This window comes from Botrytis deweyae (genome assembly GCF_014898535.1).
Source record: "Botrytis deweyae strain B1 chromosome Unknown BDEW_020, whole genome shotgun sequence".
Classification (NCBI taxonomy): Eukaryota; Fungi; Ascomycota; class Leotiomycetes; order Helotiales; family Sclerotiniaceae; genus Botrytis; species Botrytis deweyae.
In genome coordinates this window covers 634,225-646,451 of record NW_024066227.1, presented here as the reverse complement: position 1 = coordinate 646,451, position 12,227 = coordinate 634,225, and the positions used below count along the sequence as shown (strand labels likewise).

Here is a 12,227-nt window from a genome sequence, read left to right as displayed (position 1 = left end):
AGATAGAGCAGTATAGCGATGATGTAACTTTCGTAATATAGAACGACATCTATATATGCGCCGAAGTATGAGTGACGATGGTAGTTAGAATGTCTAGGTATGTGGGTATAATCTTCACTTTCAATGAATAAGTTCACTTTGCCATGAACTTACGAATTATAGTAGCTACGACAATGTCGGAAGTTTGAACTGTATTCTTGTTTTCCTAGATTCTTCTATCCTTTCAAAATACTTTGATAGTTAAAATGCAAATTCCCAATTTGGGACAAAGTGACCGTACCCTTCGAATTCACCTGTATAAAGCTAAGAATGACAATGACAACTTCCATTACTAACATCCGGTTGTCTGAGTTGAGACTTCAAATCATCCAGAGTAGTCCTATTGTGAGGCTATCTCCTTTCTCCTCCAGAGCTATCCATCTGTCCAAACAATAAACGAAGACAAAAAAACAATTTATTACGTCATGCCAATATACATACGCTTCACTCGCCGTTCCTTGAAACATATAATGGAAGGGTTTCAACCCTTGAACTGATTTCATCTGAAGATACTTCAAAATGGAGTATGGCCACGTGTCTAGCGTCAAATTAGGCAATCGCGCTCGAGTTAAAACAGGCCACTGACCAAAATTTCGTTATGATTCACCATCGTCGTTGGGTACGCTCGCTTATGGACATATATAAACATAGCCATCCCCCCAATTACCGCATGATCTTGAATCCTCTTACAAACAACCACGACCACTCAAATAATCTTCCGATATCTGCTTGCGCAAGAGTATCATTTTACACTTGTACACACAACACCCCAGAAACAAATCAAGCAAACAAATCAAAAAACAAATAAAACGAACAAAACTTCCACACTAGTCCTCAAGATGGAGATGGACTTGGAGATTTCGCCCCACGCCGGACAATCAGAGGTTCATACTCAAGTTCCTACCTCGCCTCACTTTCAAAACCCCATGCAATATCTTCATGGCGCATGCAGTCACTGCTATCGCGATGATGGAATGGATATTCGAGACAAACAATTAGTTCCGTGCTATCAAGATGGAGAACTGGATCCATTCACTCTTTTCTTACTGACTCCTAGATGGTGTGTAGATTGTTTGGCTCAGCGAGAACTGGCGATTCGGGCTTCATATTGTGATCGATTGATCGAGATGGAATCGGTGGAGTTTCCGATCGGTACCGTGGAGGAGGCTTATATTCGGGGGGTAAGTTTTTGGTTGTAGATTCCCACTCCGCGCTCACGATAGTTGTGGGTTTGGATGAGGGTGAATTTGTTGATTAGTCACTAACATCTATTAGGTTCATGATGGCCGAATTAATGCCTTGTCCCAATCTTTCGAAGATTGTGGAGTATACTCGGCTGGAGACAACAGTGTCGTCGTCGATGATTTCAACGAAGTGTTGGAAACATTGACCAACATGAGGCTCGGAACTGATGCAGCCAACGAAGATAAAAAGATTGAAGAAATCGTCCGAGATTTCAACGATCAGATGATGCTAGAGGAGGACGAACTTAAGTACGAAGTTTATTGGCACTTAGCATACATGGAAGGAACGAAAGATGGTTGTTATATGCAAGCACAGATGGAGTACAAGGCACTAACGATGGATGATCCGGAACGGAGTGAAATGTTGAGGAGAGCTGTGCTTTGATGATTGACCTAGTGGTTATTGGAGAGTTAGGAGCGTTTCCGTACCAGTATTTTTGCAGCGGGGTATATGGAATGGTCTTTTGAGTTCGGTCTGATCCTGGAGTTAAAGGGACCTGAGCATCTTTGTATCTGGGGAAATGCCTCGTGCACCGACCTTATCGATTGCGATTGATAGAGTCATGGGCGATGTTCTTGACATGGACGAATCGACAAGAATACCAAGGACAATAAGAGTAAACTTAATTTGTTAATAGGTGATGTTGCGCAAGCTGAATGAATTTCTAGTGATTTCAAGGTTGTATCTATAAACGGAACGGGGTTTTTTTGGCATCCTCTAAAACCTCGCGAATCTATCGATGTCAACTCAAGCGAGTAGGTACCGTTCGAAGTGTTGGATGAATGAAATTAAATCTAGACGCTGTAGTCATGATCGGCGAGTCCATAACGGAGTGAATGTGTATCTGCCTTGCGAGTGAGATTTGTGCAACTCGATATTTCTTCAGCAAGCCGTAGAATTGCCAGGCAAGGAGTGTAGAGTGTAGGGTGTAGGGTGTAGGGTAGGAAAGGCAGGAATGGGTGTGCATGTGTAATCGATGGGTTACTGTGCCCCGAGATTAGCCTGACGCCCATTGCAGACACGGGATATGTACTCCCATAAGATATAAGACCGAGATGAGTGCTGTGAATAGGATGTAGGTAGGCTCGGTAGGCATGCAAGTAGGTATGTGATATACATGTTTGCAGGTACGAATATATTAACAGGCACAAACTTAGATTTACCACGGGAATTATCATTGGACTGTATTGACTTTGCGCAGAGTTTGTGATGTGCTTTAGGACCCTGTGTATGTGATGTGAATTTTGGTACATCTAAAATATTGTATGTAGCTAAATGAAGGCTGTCGACCGAAAGCCTTCTAGAAGATGGCCACGATGACTCCATTTGGGATTGTGCTACTGTCATCGATGCAAGCATACGGCGCAACGATATAAATGGAAGTCCATGTAGGTTGGAGGTACATCGTTCTTAGTCTAGGTCAAAATCCATTTTTCTTTTCTTTCCTTTTTGCGCCTTGTTAGTGCTTTTTATGCTGGCACGTCGCTAAGAGATTCTTTCCCTGCTAGATTGCCATGGTCCCCCATACAATTTGCTTCTTGCGGCTGCTGACTTGCATATATCCCAAAAAGCAAATTGAGAAAATTTTCCGCGAAGAACGTTAAAGGAAGGGTTAGCAAGTGGTCCGATAGAGAGGGGAATAAAAAAGAAACATGAGCTACTAAAGGTCTTAGTCAAGAAATGTTTCATTACCTATTGAATGTGTTGTTACGGGCGAGCGCGAAGTCAATCCAAGATGCTGCACTGATAAGGAAAGGTGGAGTATATTGGTGCATGGAATAGATATGCAGGTGCAAAGGTCTTTTTTTTCATTTAAAGAGCTATGAGCAAGCTACTGCAACATCGTGGAGGTCTTTCGCAAGCTAAATCATTCTTGCACAACCTCACTCCTCAGTTCTCACTCTTCATGTAGCTGATCTTTCTTGAAACAGAATGTTGCAGCCTCAGAAAGCCCCCATGAATACTACCAGTAATATAGACATGGTTGTCGACAAGTAGGTATGTATGTTGACTTGTTGAGACACTATATCCGATCTAATAGTGTTTGGTATCGTGACGATGGTTAATTGGTACAGGGAATGACCCGAGTATGTAGAAGCTTTACTCATCGCCAATAAATCCTATGACGGTTGTTGGAACTTAGATTTCTCCTCGAATAGATTATTGAAGATCGTTCCTATGATTGCCGAGGATGGAGAGGAACCATTCGTGTTAACACCGGTAGTTCGAAGATATCAGATAACTTCTATTTGGATTCGTCCCTAACCCGGAAGTATGTTTGAAAAGGAGTCGAATGCATTTCCTTCTTGAGTAACAAGTAAGACACCAGTAGCCAGATTCAGCACTCTTGTTTGAAAGACTCTAACGGAGCAGTCCAGATCACGTAAGAATTCCGCAAGATTTAATTCCGACGATCTTCAAGCCTCAAGGTGTGTGGATGGGGATGGATTACTGGGATATCAAAGTGACTGGCGATAGTCTATTAGTCTGTCTTCATCCAACAAGTAGCTGCACTGCAGTAGAAACTATGGATACTCGTTAGATCACTAAACTTAGTGGAGTATCAATACAGAACATTTTATTTCCGAATTAATCGGGATATCATATATCTTCGTCTGTTGTCACCTCAAGTTGATACAAAAGCCTCAACGCAACGGGTATCTGTATGGTTTTGTGGTGTGACCAGACTGTCGAATGAATGTTTTCGCTTATGTGTAACCCGTTGTCGAGAATCAAATCTGATCAATCAATATTTGTTGTACTCTCTCTTAACCAAAGACGTTACTTTATTAGATGATTACTTGCAAAAGAGTTTGCCATGGGGTTGTTACCTTGTAGAGAGGCGTCTGCGTACTTAGTACGTTATCCGCTCTGTATTGCCTAAAACAGTGCTAAGCCTTCCCCAGAATCCTTTTTAATCAATTATCAGCTTCAGCTCTGACGACTGGGGGGGGGCCTTTTGACGCACATAGAGTAATCATATAGTCATACATCAACTGTACCTACCATATGTATGCATATATGTGTGTGTGTGTGTGTATGTACATATGTATGTATATCTAGGTATCATTAGATTCTCTACACATACTCAAGGTAGCTTCGAAAGTATTCCGGATCCGGACCACTGGTGGACATCGGATCGTCGTTTGTTAAGAGTACCTAGGTAGATAAGGGGAGTACCGGTAGTAGAGGATTGCATTACGAATATACTAGAGTAACAGCAACGACTGCAATATCGACGACACTGAAGCTTCTTGTTATTACCTAGGTACTATTACCATTTCACAGTGCCATTTTGATATCACTCTACCCACTTTCTCCACCTACTCCACCAAGTCTTTCCTCATTGCCAAATATAAGTTACCACCCGATACTTCGGTAATTGTCATTTTCTTCTTTCTAATAACAAATCATCCCATCATATATGGACCAGAGTGTGGCATGGTTCATTCCTTCCTCCTATTCTCCACCTTACGCAGGACACTTACTCCCCCGTGTATCCAGGAATCCACGCCTCAAATGAAAAAGCATGCACCCCTGAATGTTTGACATTCACACACCAGTGATCATACTCAGCAACACTCACCACTCACTCAGGGTCTAGTTTATACTCCGTAGTACTTTTAAGTACAGGGGTAAATTACGGATCCTGGACTTGTCTAGTTCCTCCTGCCCGCTGGTTCCTCGCTGGAAGAAAAAAAAAAGTGCATCTGGTTTACTGAACTTAATTCTTATTTAGAATTTGAATTTGAATTTGAATTCGATTCGGATTTCGATTTGGATTTCGATTTTGAATTTGAATCCTCTTGCTCTAGAATTCTCTTCCTGGAGTCTCTTAGAATCATCCACACACATCTCGTTCTCTCTTGGGGATGAAGGGTTTCTCCTTGATTATCATTAACAAAAACAAAAACAAAAACACTTCATCAACTACATTTTAATCTCTTATAACTAATATAACCATCAATATCCATTGTCATTGACCTTAACACTCCACAGCTCTTTGGACCCCAAAATACCTCATTGGCAGTTTCCTTTCTCGGAACATTCGAATCCCTCTCTCTTTGGATCTTGCTTCATCACTCAGGTACGCTCACAAAAAAACCATGTTCCATTTCATCACCACCACTCTTCCCGTTTTGTGGGTATCCAATTTGGGACGTTGCGTCTAGATACCTACCTACGCTCGATTCTTCTTTCCCAGTTTGTTTACTTCAGTTCAAATGTTATACTCCTTCCTCTTGGATACCTCCCCCGTGTTACAATCTCCAACTTTCAATCTGTATGTGATTCGAGGTGTATGATTTGCCTCACCTCCGAGTCAGTTGTTGTGCATTGACTGCCTACACGAGCCCCTTCTGAATCAACTGCCACAGTCTTACAGTACATATCCACATATCCATATCATCATATGTTTTCGCCTTGTTAACATATCTTTGCTCATACTGATTTACGTCGAAAAGCTCTCGATACAGGGGGCTTGCTTAGATTTAACCACACTGTCTCAATGTCCCACTCGACTTGATCAATTTACTACTGTCATTCGACTCGCCCCATCCTGACCACTTCCCAATCACTAATACTCTTGCTGGTCACAAATAAACAACTTGGAGGATCAATTGGGGGAGGATCAAGGATACCAAACGAGTCTAATCGAATATTAATTATGTCTACTTCACAATTGGCACAACAATTGGAACGAATGGAGAGTCCAAGTCCGCGACTTGCTAGATCACATAGCGTTTCGAGCGATAAGCATTCAACAGCTAGCACTTACGCAGGGCTACTCTCTCCACCTCTCTCAATTTCACCAGAACCAGTCTTCATTGCCCATTCAGCAGCTTCACAAATCGTTACAAACGATCATGATGGCAGGGCGGATGCTTGGCTCGATCAACATGGCATTGAGCCTTCTGGAGAAACGGCATTGGTATCACCCGCTGCTCTGAAACTTGTCAACACATTTCTTGATCAACTTGTATTTAATTTTCTCTCGGTTTCGAAATCAACTTCACTGGTGTCATTACGCCCGGCTGTTGCCGAGGTCTTAAAGTCAAGGCTGGCAAGTGACGCGGTCAGTGGAGCGGATGCCGAGCTTCGAGAATATTTGGGTGGAAGTGAAGATGATGAATTGTTGTCATCGGAGAGGGAAGGTCAATCCAGCCGAGATTGGGATCTTGAACTGGTGTGGAAGCGTACGAGATTGAGATGTATGGTTTATTCATCATTGGGAGATATGGAAGAGGAGGATGAGGATCGATACACAGCTCAAGAGCATCTCAATGGATCTTCGGAATTCGGGGGCCGCGAAAATGAATCTGGAATCGTTTCTCCAGCTGTTGCTATCTTCTTGACATCCATCTTGGAATTCATGGGCGAACAAATCCTAATTGTGGGAGGACAAGCAGCGTATTCCCGGCTTCGAATGAAGTATGAGAAAGATGAGCGAGATGGCGTAATCAGACAAACTGATATTGCAGAACGTGTAGTTGTGGAGGAGGCTGATATGGAGCGGGTCGCATCAGATCGAAAATTGGGAAAACTTTGGAGGGGTTGGAAAAAGCGCATCCGCTCGCCCACAAGTCCAGTGTCAATAGGTCACCTCTCCTCGACAGAAACAGTAGACGGGCCATCACAACCTGTACCGGCACTAGCACAACTGGCTAGCATACCTCTCAGCGATGATAAGCAACCACAAGAGAAATCATGGAACGCGCTGACCGGGTACGAACAAGCTGCTATTATTCCTTTACCAATGTCCGTGGATGATGTTAGAGAAATCGAAGTACCAGGACTAGCCCCATCAAGCGACGATGAAGATGACTATGCGACATCAGAGACGGAAGAGCTGCCATTATCTCGACGACCGAAGAGTATGGTTGTTTTCACGAACGCATCGCACAATCTCCCCACACCCAATTCCTCCCAACCACCAACTCCCATTTTCGCCGTCTCTCCTTTGAAATCGAGGAAACGTGCAAATTCATTGCCACCTCCAAATCCATCTACTGTCACGTCACTTTTCTCCCGAGGTTCCAAGGAAGCAACTTCGAACCAGGAGGATTGTGTCAGCCCGACGCAAAGTGGAGCCCCGGTCTTAAATGGCGCGATCACACCTGCAGAATCAGAGAAGGATACAGGGGAAGAAATTGAGGAAGTTTCAAATAGAACCAAGAGCGCTGTAATGGAATCGAAGCACAAGCCTACAGATGGCTCTATGAATTTGGATGACACCAGTAAGGATATAGATTCTGACTATGAATTTGTAGAGGAGGAACCGCAGATCATGACTTCGTCACGTATATCTTTCGGTGGTCGTATTTCTCCCGATGACAAAGATTCTTCTTCACGCTCTAGTCTCCGATCACCAAGCATTCATTCCTTGCGCCTGATCGATGTCAATACAGCGAAGAGTCCTACAACAAGATCACGCAAAAGCTCGTTTGACGCAACTGATTTCATTGCAGGCCGAGTGATCCCGATGTCTAGACCTAATAGTGTTAATTCACCGATTGTCTCAGAACTTTCATCTCGAGGTACAAGCCCACACCTAAGAAGCTCGAATAGCTCTCCGTTAGGTCGAACTGGCTCCAATTTGAGCTCACTACCTCTCAACACAACTACTGATTCTATATCAGAGGTAGATGAAAGGGAGGTGGCTGGTGAAGAGTCTCCTTTGACAGCAGTACCATCAGAGCTAGCGGCTGCGATGCAAGGTGTTGACGTAGATCCCAGTCCTACGTCTCAAACCTACCCTTCCTTTAAGCCAGCCGCTTCTCGGCCGGCACCATTTGTGCTCGCTGCTCCTCCTACCCCGCAGAATTATCGAGAAAGCATAAAAGGCTCGATCAGACAACAATCTAGCCAGAGCAAGACATCAAGTGGGTTCTCAAACTCAAAGTTTCCAACAAGTGAACAAGATGGTCAAACGACATATCAGGGTGCAAAAAATTCATTTGAACCACCTCCAAGATCCGTCTCTCGTCCAATGGCCAATCCTGCAAACGAAAATTCGACGATTTTGCCTATTGTAAAAGAGGGCAACTCTCCAGAAATTTTCAAACACATCCCTCGTTCATCCTCGGTGCGCCGTACGTCACCAACAAGCTCTAGAGGCGAGGAAGTATCGCGCAAGACTATATCAGAAACGCATCAAAAAGCACATCGCCCATCCTATACATCTACCTCTAGCTCATCATCTGTTCATCGTGTTCAACAAAGAAGAGTATCGGAAGAAAGCGGTGTTTCTGCGATGAGCAGTGTAGGTGATTCCAAATCATTTGAAGAATTGATTCGAGGAGGCGAGACCATTCAATACACATTGACACCGCAGAATATGCGGGCTATTGAAAGTCCAGATTCTCCATTGAGTTTAAATGCCATCCCTGTCCCTCGACCTGCTACAAGCCGTACGCATTCAACATCAGTGAGCAAGCATACTGGGTTGCACTCGCATCCTCCAAGTGATGTTTCAAAAAATACTACTTCTTTGAAAGGCACTAGCCGCCCTTCGACAGGCAGTAGTCGTGTTCGTGCTAATGTCCAACCGAGAGATGCAAGAATAGAACGTGATTCACTGGGCGATTTCTCCGATTTTATTCGATCCACAGGTCCTGCGGTTCCTTTCAAAAAGGAAGATATTCACTCACGCTCAAGTTCAAGTGCCGCTAGTGAGACTTCCCGACCAATAACCAGCAGTACTTTTCACAAAGGAACCAATGGAACGCCGAGAAACGTCAGCAGCTCAATTCCCCGTGTGGGTCCCGCTGCTACTCTTCCGACACGCTCAGCATCATCAGCGGGTAGAGCTGGAAGACCAAATAAACTACAGGCTCGCGATGCCACTGTAGGCAAAGATTCTATCACAGATCTTATCGACTTTGTAAGAGCTGGTCCGGAGGAGGTCGGTGGTCATCGTATACCACGAACTGTCGCCCCATTCAGATCTACCATGGATTCCGACCAAATGTCTAGTTTCGCTGGTGGTAAAGCTATCGATGCATCTCTACCTGATTCTAGATATAGTCAAGCCTCTACTTACACATCCACAAACCATTCTGTATCTTCGCAAACCGGACTCCTGAATGGTGCCAGCAGGGCCAACAAGCCAATGCCCACACAAAGTGGTATGAATTTTGATGACGAAGAAGATATGATGCCGAAACGAAAGACACGAAGAGTTAGGGATCCATACGCCATCGATATCAGCGACGAGGAAGATGATGACGAATTTGAGCCTTCTTCCAGGCCGGCACCCATCAAAGAAGAGTCTTTGGCCGACTTTCTCCGCAATGTACCTCCACCGCCTTCACCCAAGATGACGTCTGTTTTCGCTGAACCTCCTAAGCCACCTAAGAAGAAGGCCAGCTTTTCTTCACGTTTCACTCGAAGTGGCTCAACTTCTCAAGTTCAGCCACCCAAAACATCACATTCTGCAAACTCCCGCACTGCACTCACAAAACACACACCTCTTGCGCCAATTAATCCTCAATTCAACGCTCCCCCCGCTGTTGGCAGTAGCCAGGGAAATTATTCTCGGCAACCCGAACTTCCACGAGCAACCTCAGGCTCAAATGTTGTCCGCAAGCCTTATGAAAGTCGCGAGCCTGCTCCAATGAAGTTCAGATCTCAAACCAGTGATCTTGCAGACTTTTTACGAAACTCGGAACCACCTCCATCGATAGAACCTAAACCTTTCGTTCACGCAAAGGAGGAGAGTTCATTCGCAAGTCGATTCTTCGGTCGACGGAAGAAGAGCACTGCCGGGTTTTAATACTTTGGATATTTATTGTACGACATAGCGCTCATCATTACTTTTCATCATAGCGAACAACATATACGATATTGCTCACTTTGGGAGGTTGTTACGTATTCAGTTTGTGAAATAAAACACCTAAAATTCTTGCTCGAGTCTCATCCGAGGCTTTTTACATATTGAAATGAACTTATCTATTCAATGTCAATACATATTTGGGGGACTTGGTTTGCGCTTGCTTCATTTTTGATTTTAGATACCAATCTGAGCATGACTATTGCTCTAGTTCCAATTTGGAAGGGGAAGAAGGGAGGGAAGAAGGATGGAGGCTTTTCAAATTTGATCGACCTTCTGAATACATATTTGGGCGAAATGATTTTACTACTTTCACTGAGATGTATTTTACTTGAAAGAGATTGGATGAGTTCGAGGTGGTTTGGAGATTATTATTTTCAGGACTAGATGGACATAGGGAGTGATGGATGGATGATACGGAGTTGAAAACTTTAGCTGATAGGAGAAGTTTGGCCTTTAAATGTTGGCCACACTGTATTTTGTAAATAGACCTTGAATGAAATGAAACAATGTGGAAAGTAAATTAAACTTGATTTGTACTTGGATTACTATGTGATATTACAAATTTGTAAGAGATTGTGAGAATGAGAACCTGGACATACAAAATGTACAAACCCCTACTGTTTTATAAGAATGTCAGCGGTATGCTTCACTGAAAGATCCTTTATTATTCCACTCAAGATTATCCGACATCTCACCAGTGACTGAGACCGGATTCATCTCATGCATCTTGTGAATCCTATCCGTCCCACCCATCACTCTACTCCCCGACCCATACACTCCGATCCCAGCCCACCGTCCCCCTCATCCTATTCCAACCCGCTCCCGCCACCGCCTCCGCTTCGATACTATCCACCACCGTCTTCGAGCTCAACCGATGCGAGGTTTCGGGAAACGAAATATAACCTTCTTCATCTAAAACACACAGGGTAGATTTGATCCATGTTCTACATGAAATTTCTGATTCCGAGGACACCATTTCTTCCTTCTCCTCTTGCGAGTACTTTTCATTTTCCTCTTTCTGGCCATCTTCCGTCCCCGGGTGCGGATCTTGTGATTGGGAAATATTGGATTCCATGCTTTTCAGCTGTGCTTGGAGACCTAATATTCCCAGGCGTTCTGAGAGCGCGGGGTGGAGAATCGTATCTATGGAGCATATTTTGAGGATGAAGAGGAGGGAGGGGATGAATTTCAGGAGGTGCGCGAGGGGGAATGTAGGGGATTGGTAGAGCCAGGGGCCGGTCATGTTACTTATGTGGACTAGGGTTTGTGTGAGTTGGGGAGCGGGAACGAAAGATTTAAGATATACGTACAGATGGTTCCGGTCACGGGGGTGAGAAAAGGGGTACGCGTAGCGGGGGGAGGAGCGGAGGTGAGGAGGTAACCCCAGTGGACTAGAGTGTGGTGTTTATGTGTAAGTACTTTTGTATACCAATTGATAAACTTGCCAATTTTTGATTTTTGGTGATTAATAAAATGAGTGCATCAATTCAATATATATAACAAACAAACTGGGAATTATAATCAAAGTTTCTTAAACAATGCTCGTTTACCAAAACGACTTGAACGACAAGATACGAAACCACAGGTAATGAATAGAACTTACAGAGCGATTCATGGCCTATATCCGCAAGTAGAATATACAAAGTCGAGGGGGCGAAAGTGAAGTTTGCGGGGAGAGATGGAGGACTGGTCATGGTAGTAGTAGTGGTAGTAGTGGTAGTGGTTATGATGGGCGTGGACATATTTGATAAGGATCCTATTCGTGAGGGATTTTGATAGTAGTGATTGACAATCTAGCGCAACTTTCAGTTGGAAGGTCAGACAGTCCTTGAACAATAGAGCGTAGGAGATCAGGGAGGCGGGAATTTGGTACTCGGGACTAGAGGGGCTCGTTTCGTGGTGGAGTAAGGCCAAAGAGTAGAATTTCCATGCATATGAAAGAAGCAATGGAACTTACAACAGTTGAATGAGAGGGTTGAAAATTATGTAATTAGAATTAGTAGTAGACAACACAAGCGTTAGATATTGGGCTAAAATGGAGCGTGTTGCAAAATGATGAGAATGATTTCAATGTTGTAGTGTTTCTAGAAACTCAGTTGATGCGACGTGA

The 12,227-nt window shown here is 43.9% G+C and overlaps 3 protein-coding genes across 3 annotated transcripts; 2 read left to right on the top strand and 1 right to left on the bottom strand.

The window, feature by feature from the left end:
- Positions 1 to 878: 878 nt before the first annotated feature.
- EAE98_008127 (uncharacterized protein) lies at positions 879 to 1,668 on the top strand (the record flags this gene model as incomplete). Its single annotated transcript, XM_038955750.1, has 2 exons — positions 879 to 1,220; positions 1,315 to 1,668. The coding sequence occupies 2 exons, from the start codon at positions 879 to 881 to the stop codon at positions 1,666 to 1,668; spliced, it is 696 nt and encodes a 231-aa protein (XP_038808044.1).
- Positions 1,669 to 5,950: 4,282 nt separating this feature from the next.
- Positions 5,951 to 10,057, top strand: EAE98_008126 (uncharacterized protein; the record flags this gene model as incomplete). Its single annotated transcript, XM_038955749.1, has 1 exon — positions 5,951 to 10,057. The coding sequence occupies one exon, from the start codon at positions 5,951 to 5,953 to the stop codon at positions 10,055 to 10,057; it is 4,107 nt and encodes a 1,368-aa protein (XP_038808043.1).
- An 817-nt stretch (positions 10,058 to 10,874) lies between these two features.
- Positions 10,875 to 11,859, bottom strand: EAE98_008125 (uncharacterized protein; the record flags this gene model as incomplete). Its single annotated transcript, XM_038955748.1, has 3 exons — positions 10,875 to 11,374; positions 11,428 to 11,508; positions 11,721 to 11,859. The coding sequence occupies 3 exons, from the start codon at positions 11,857 to 11,859 to the stop codon at positions 10,875 to 10,877; spliced, it is 720 nt and encodes a 239-aa protein (XP_038808042.1).
- Positions 11,860 to 12,227: the final 368 nt, after the last annotated feature.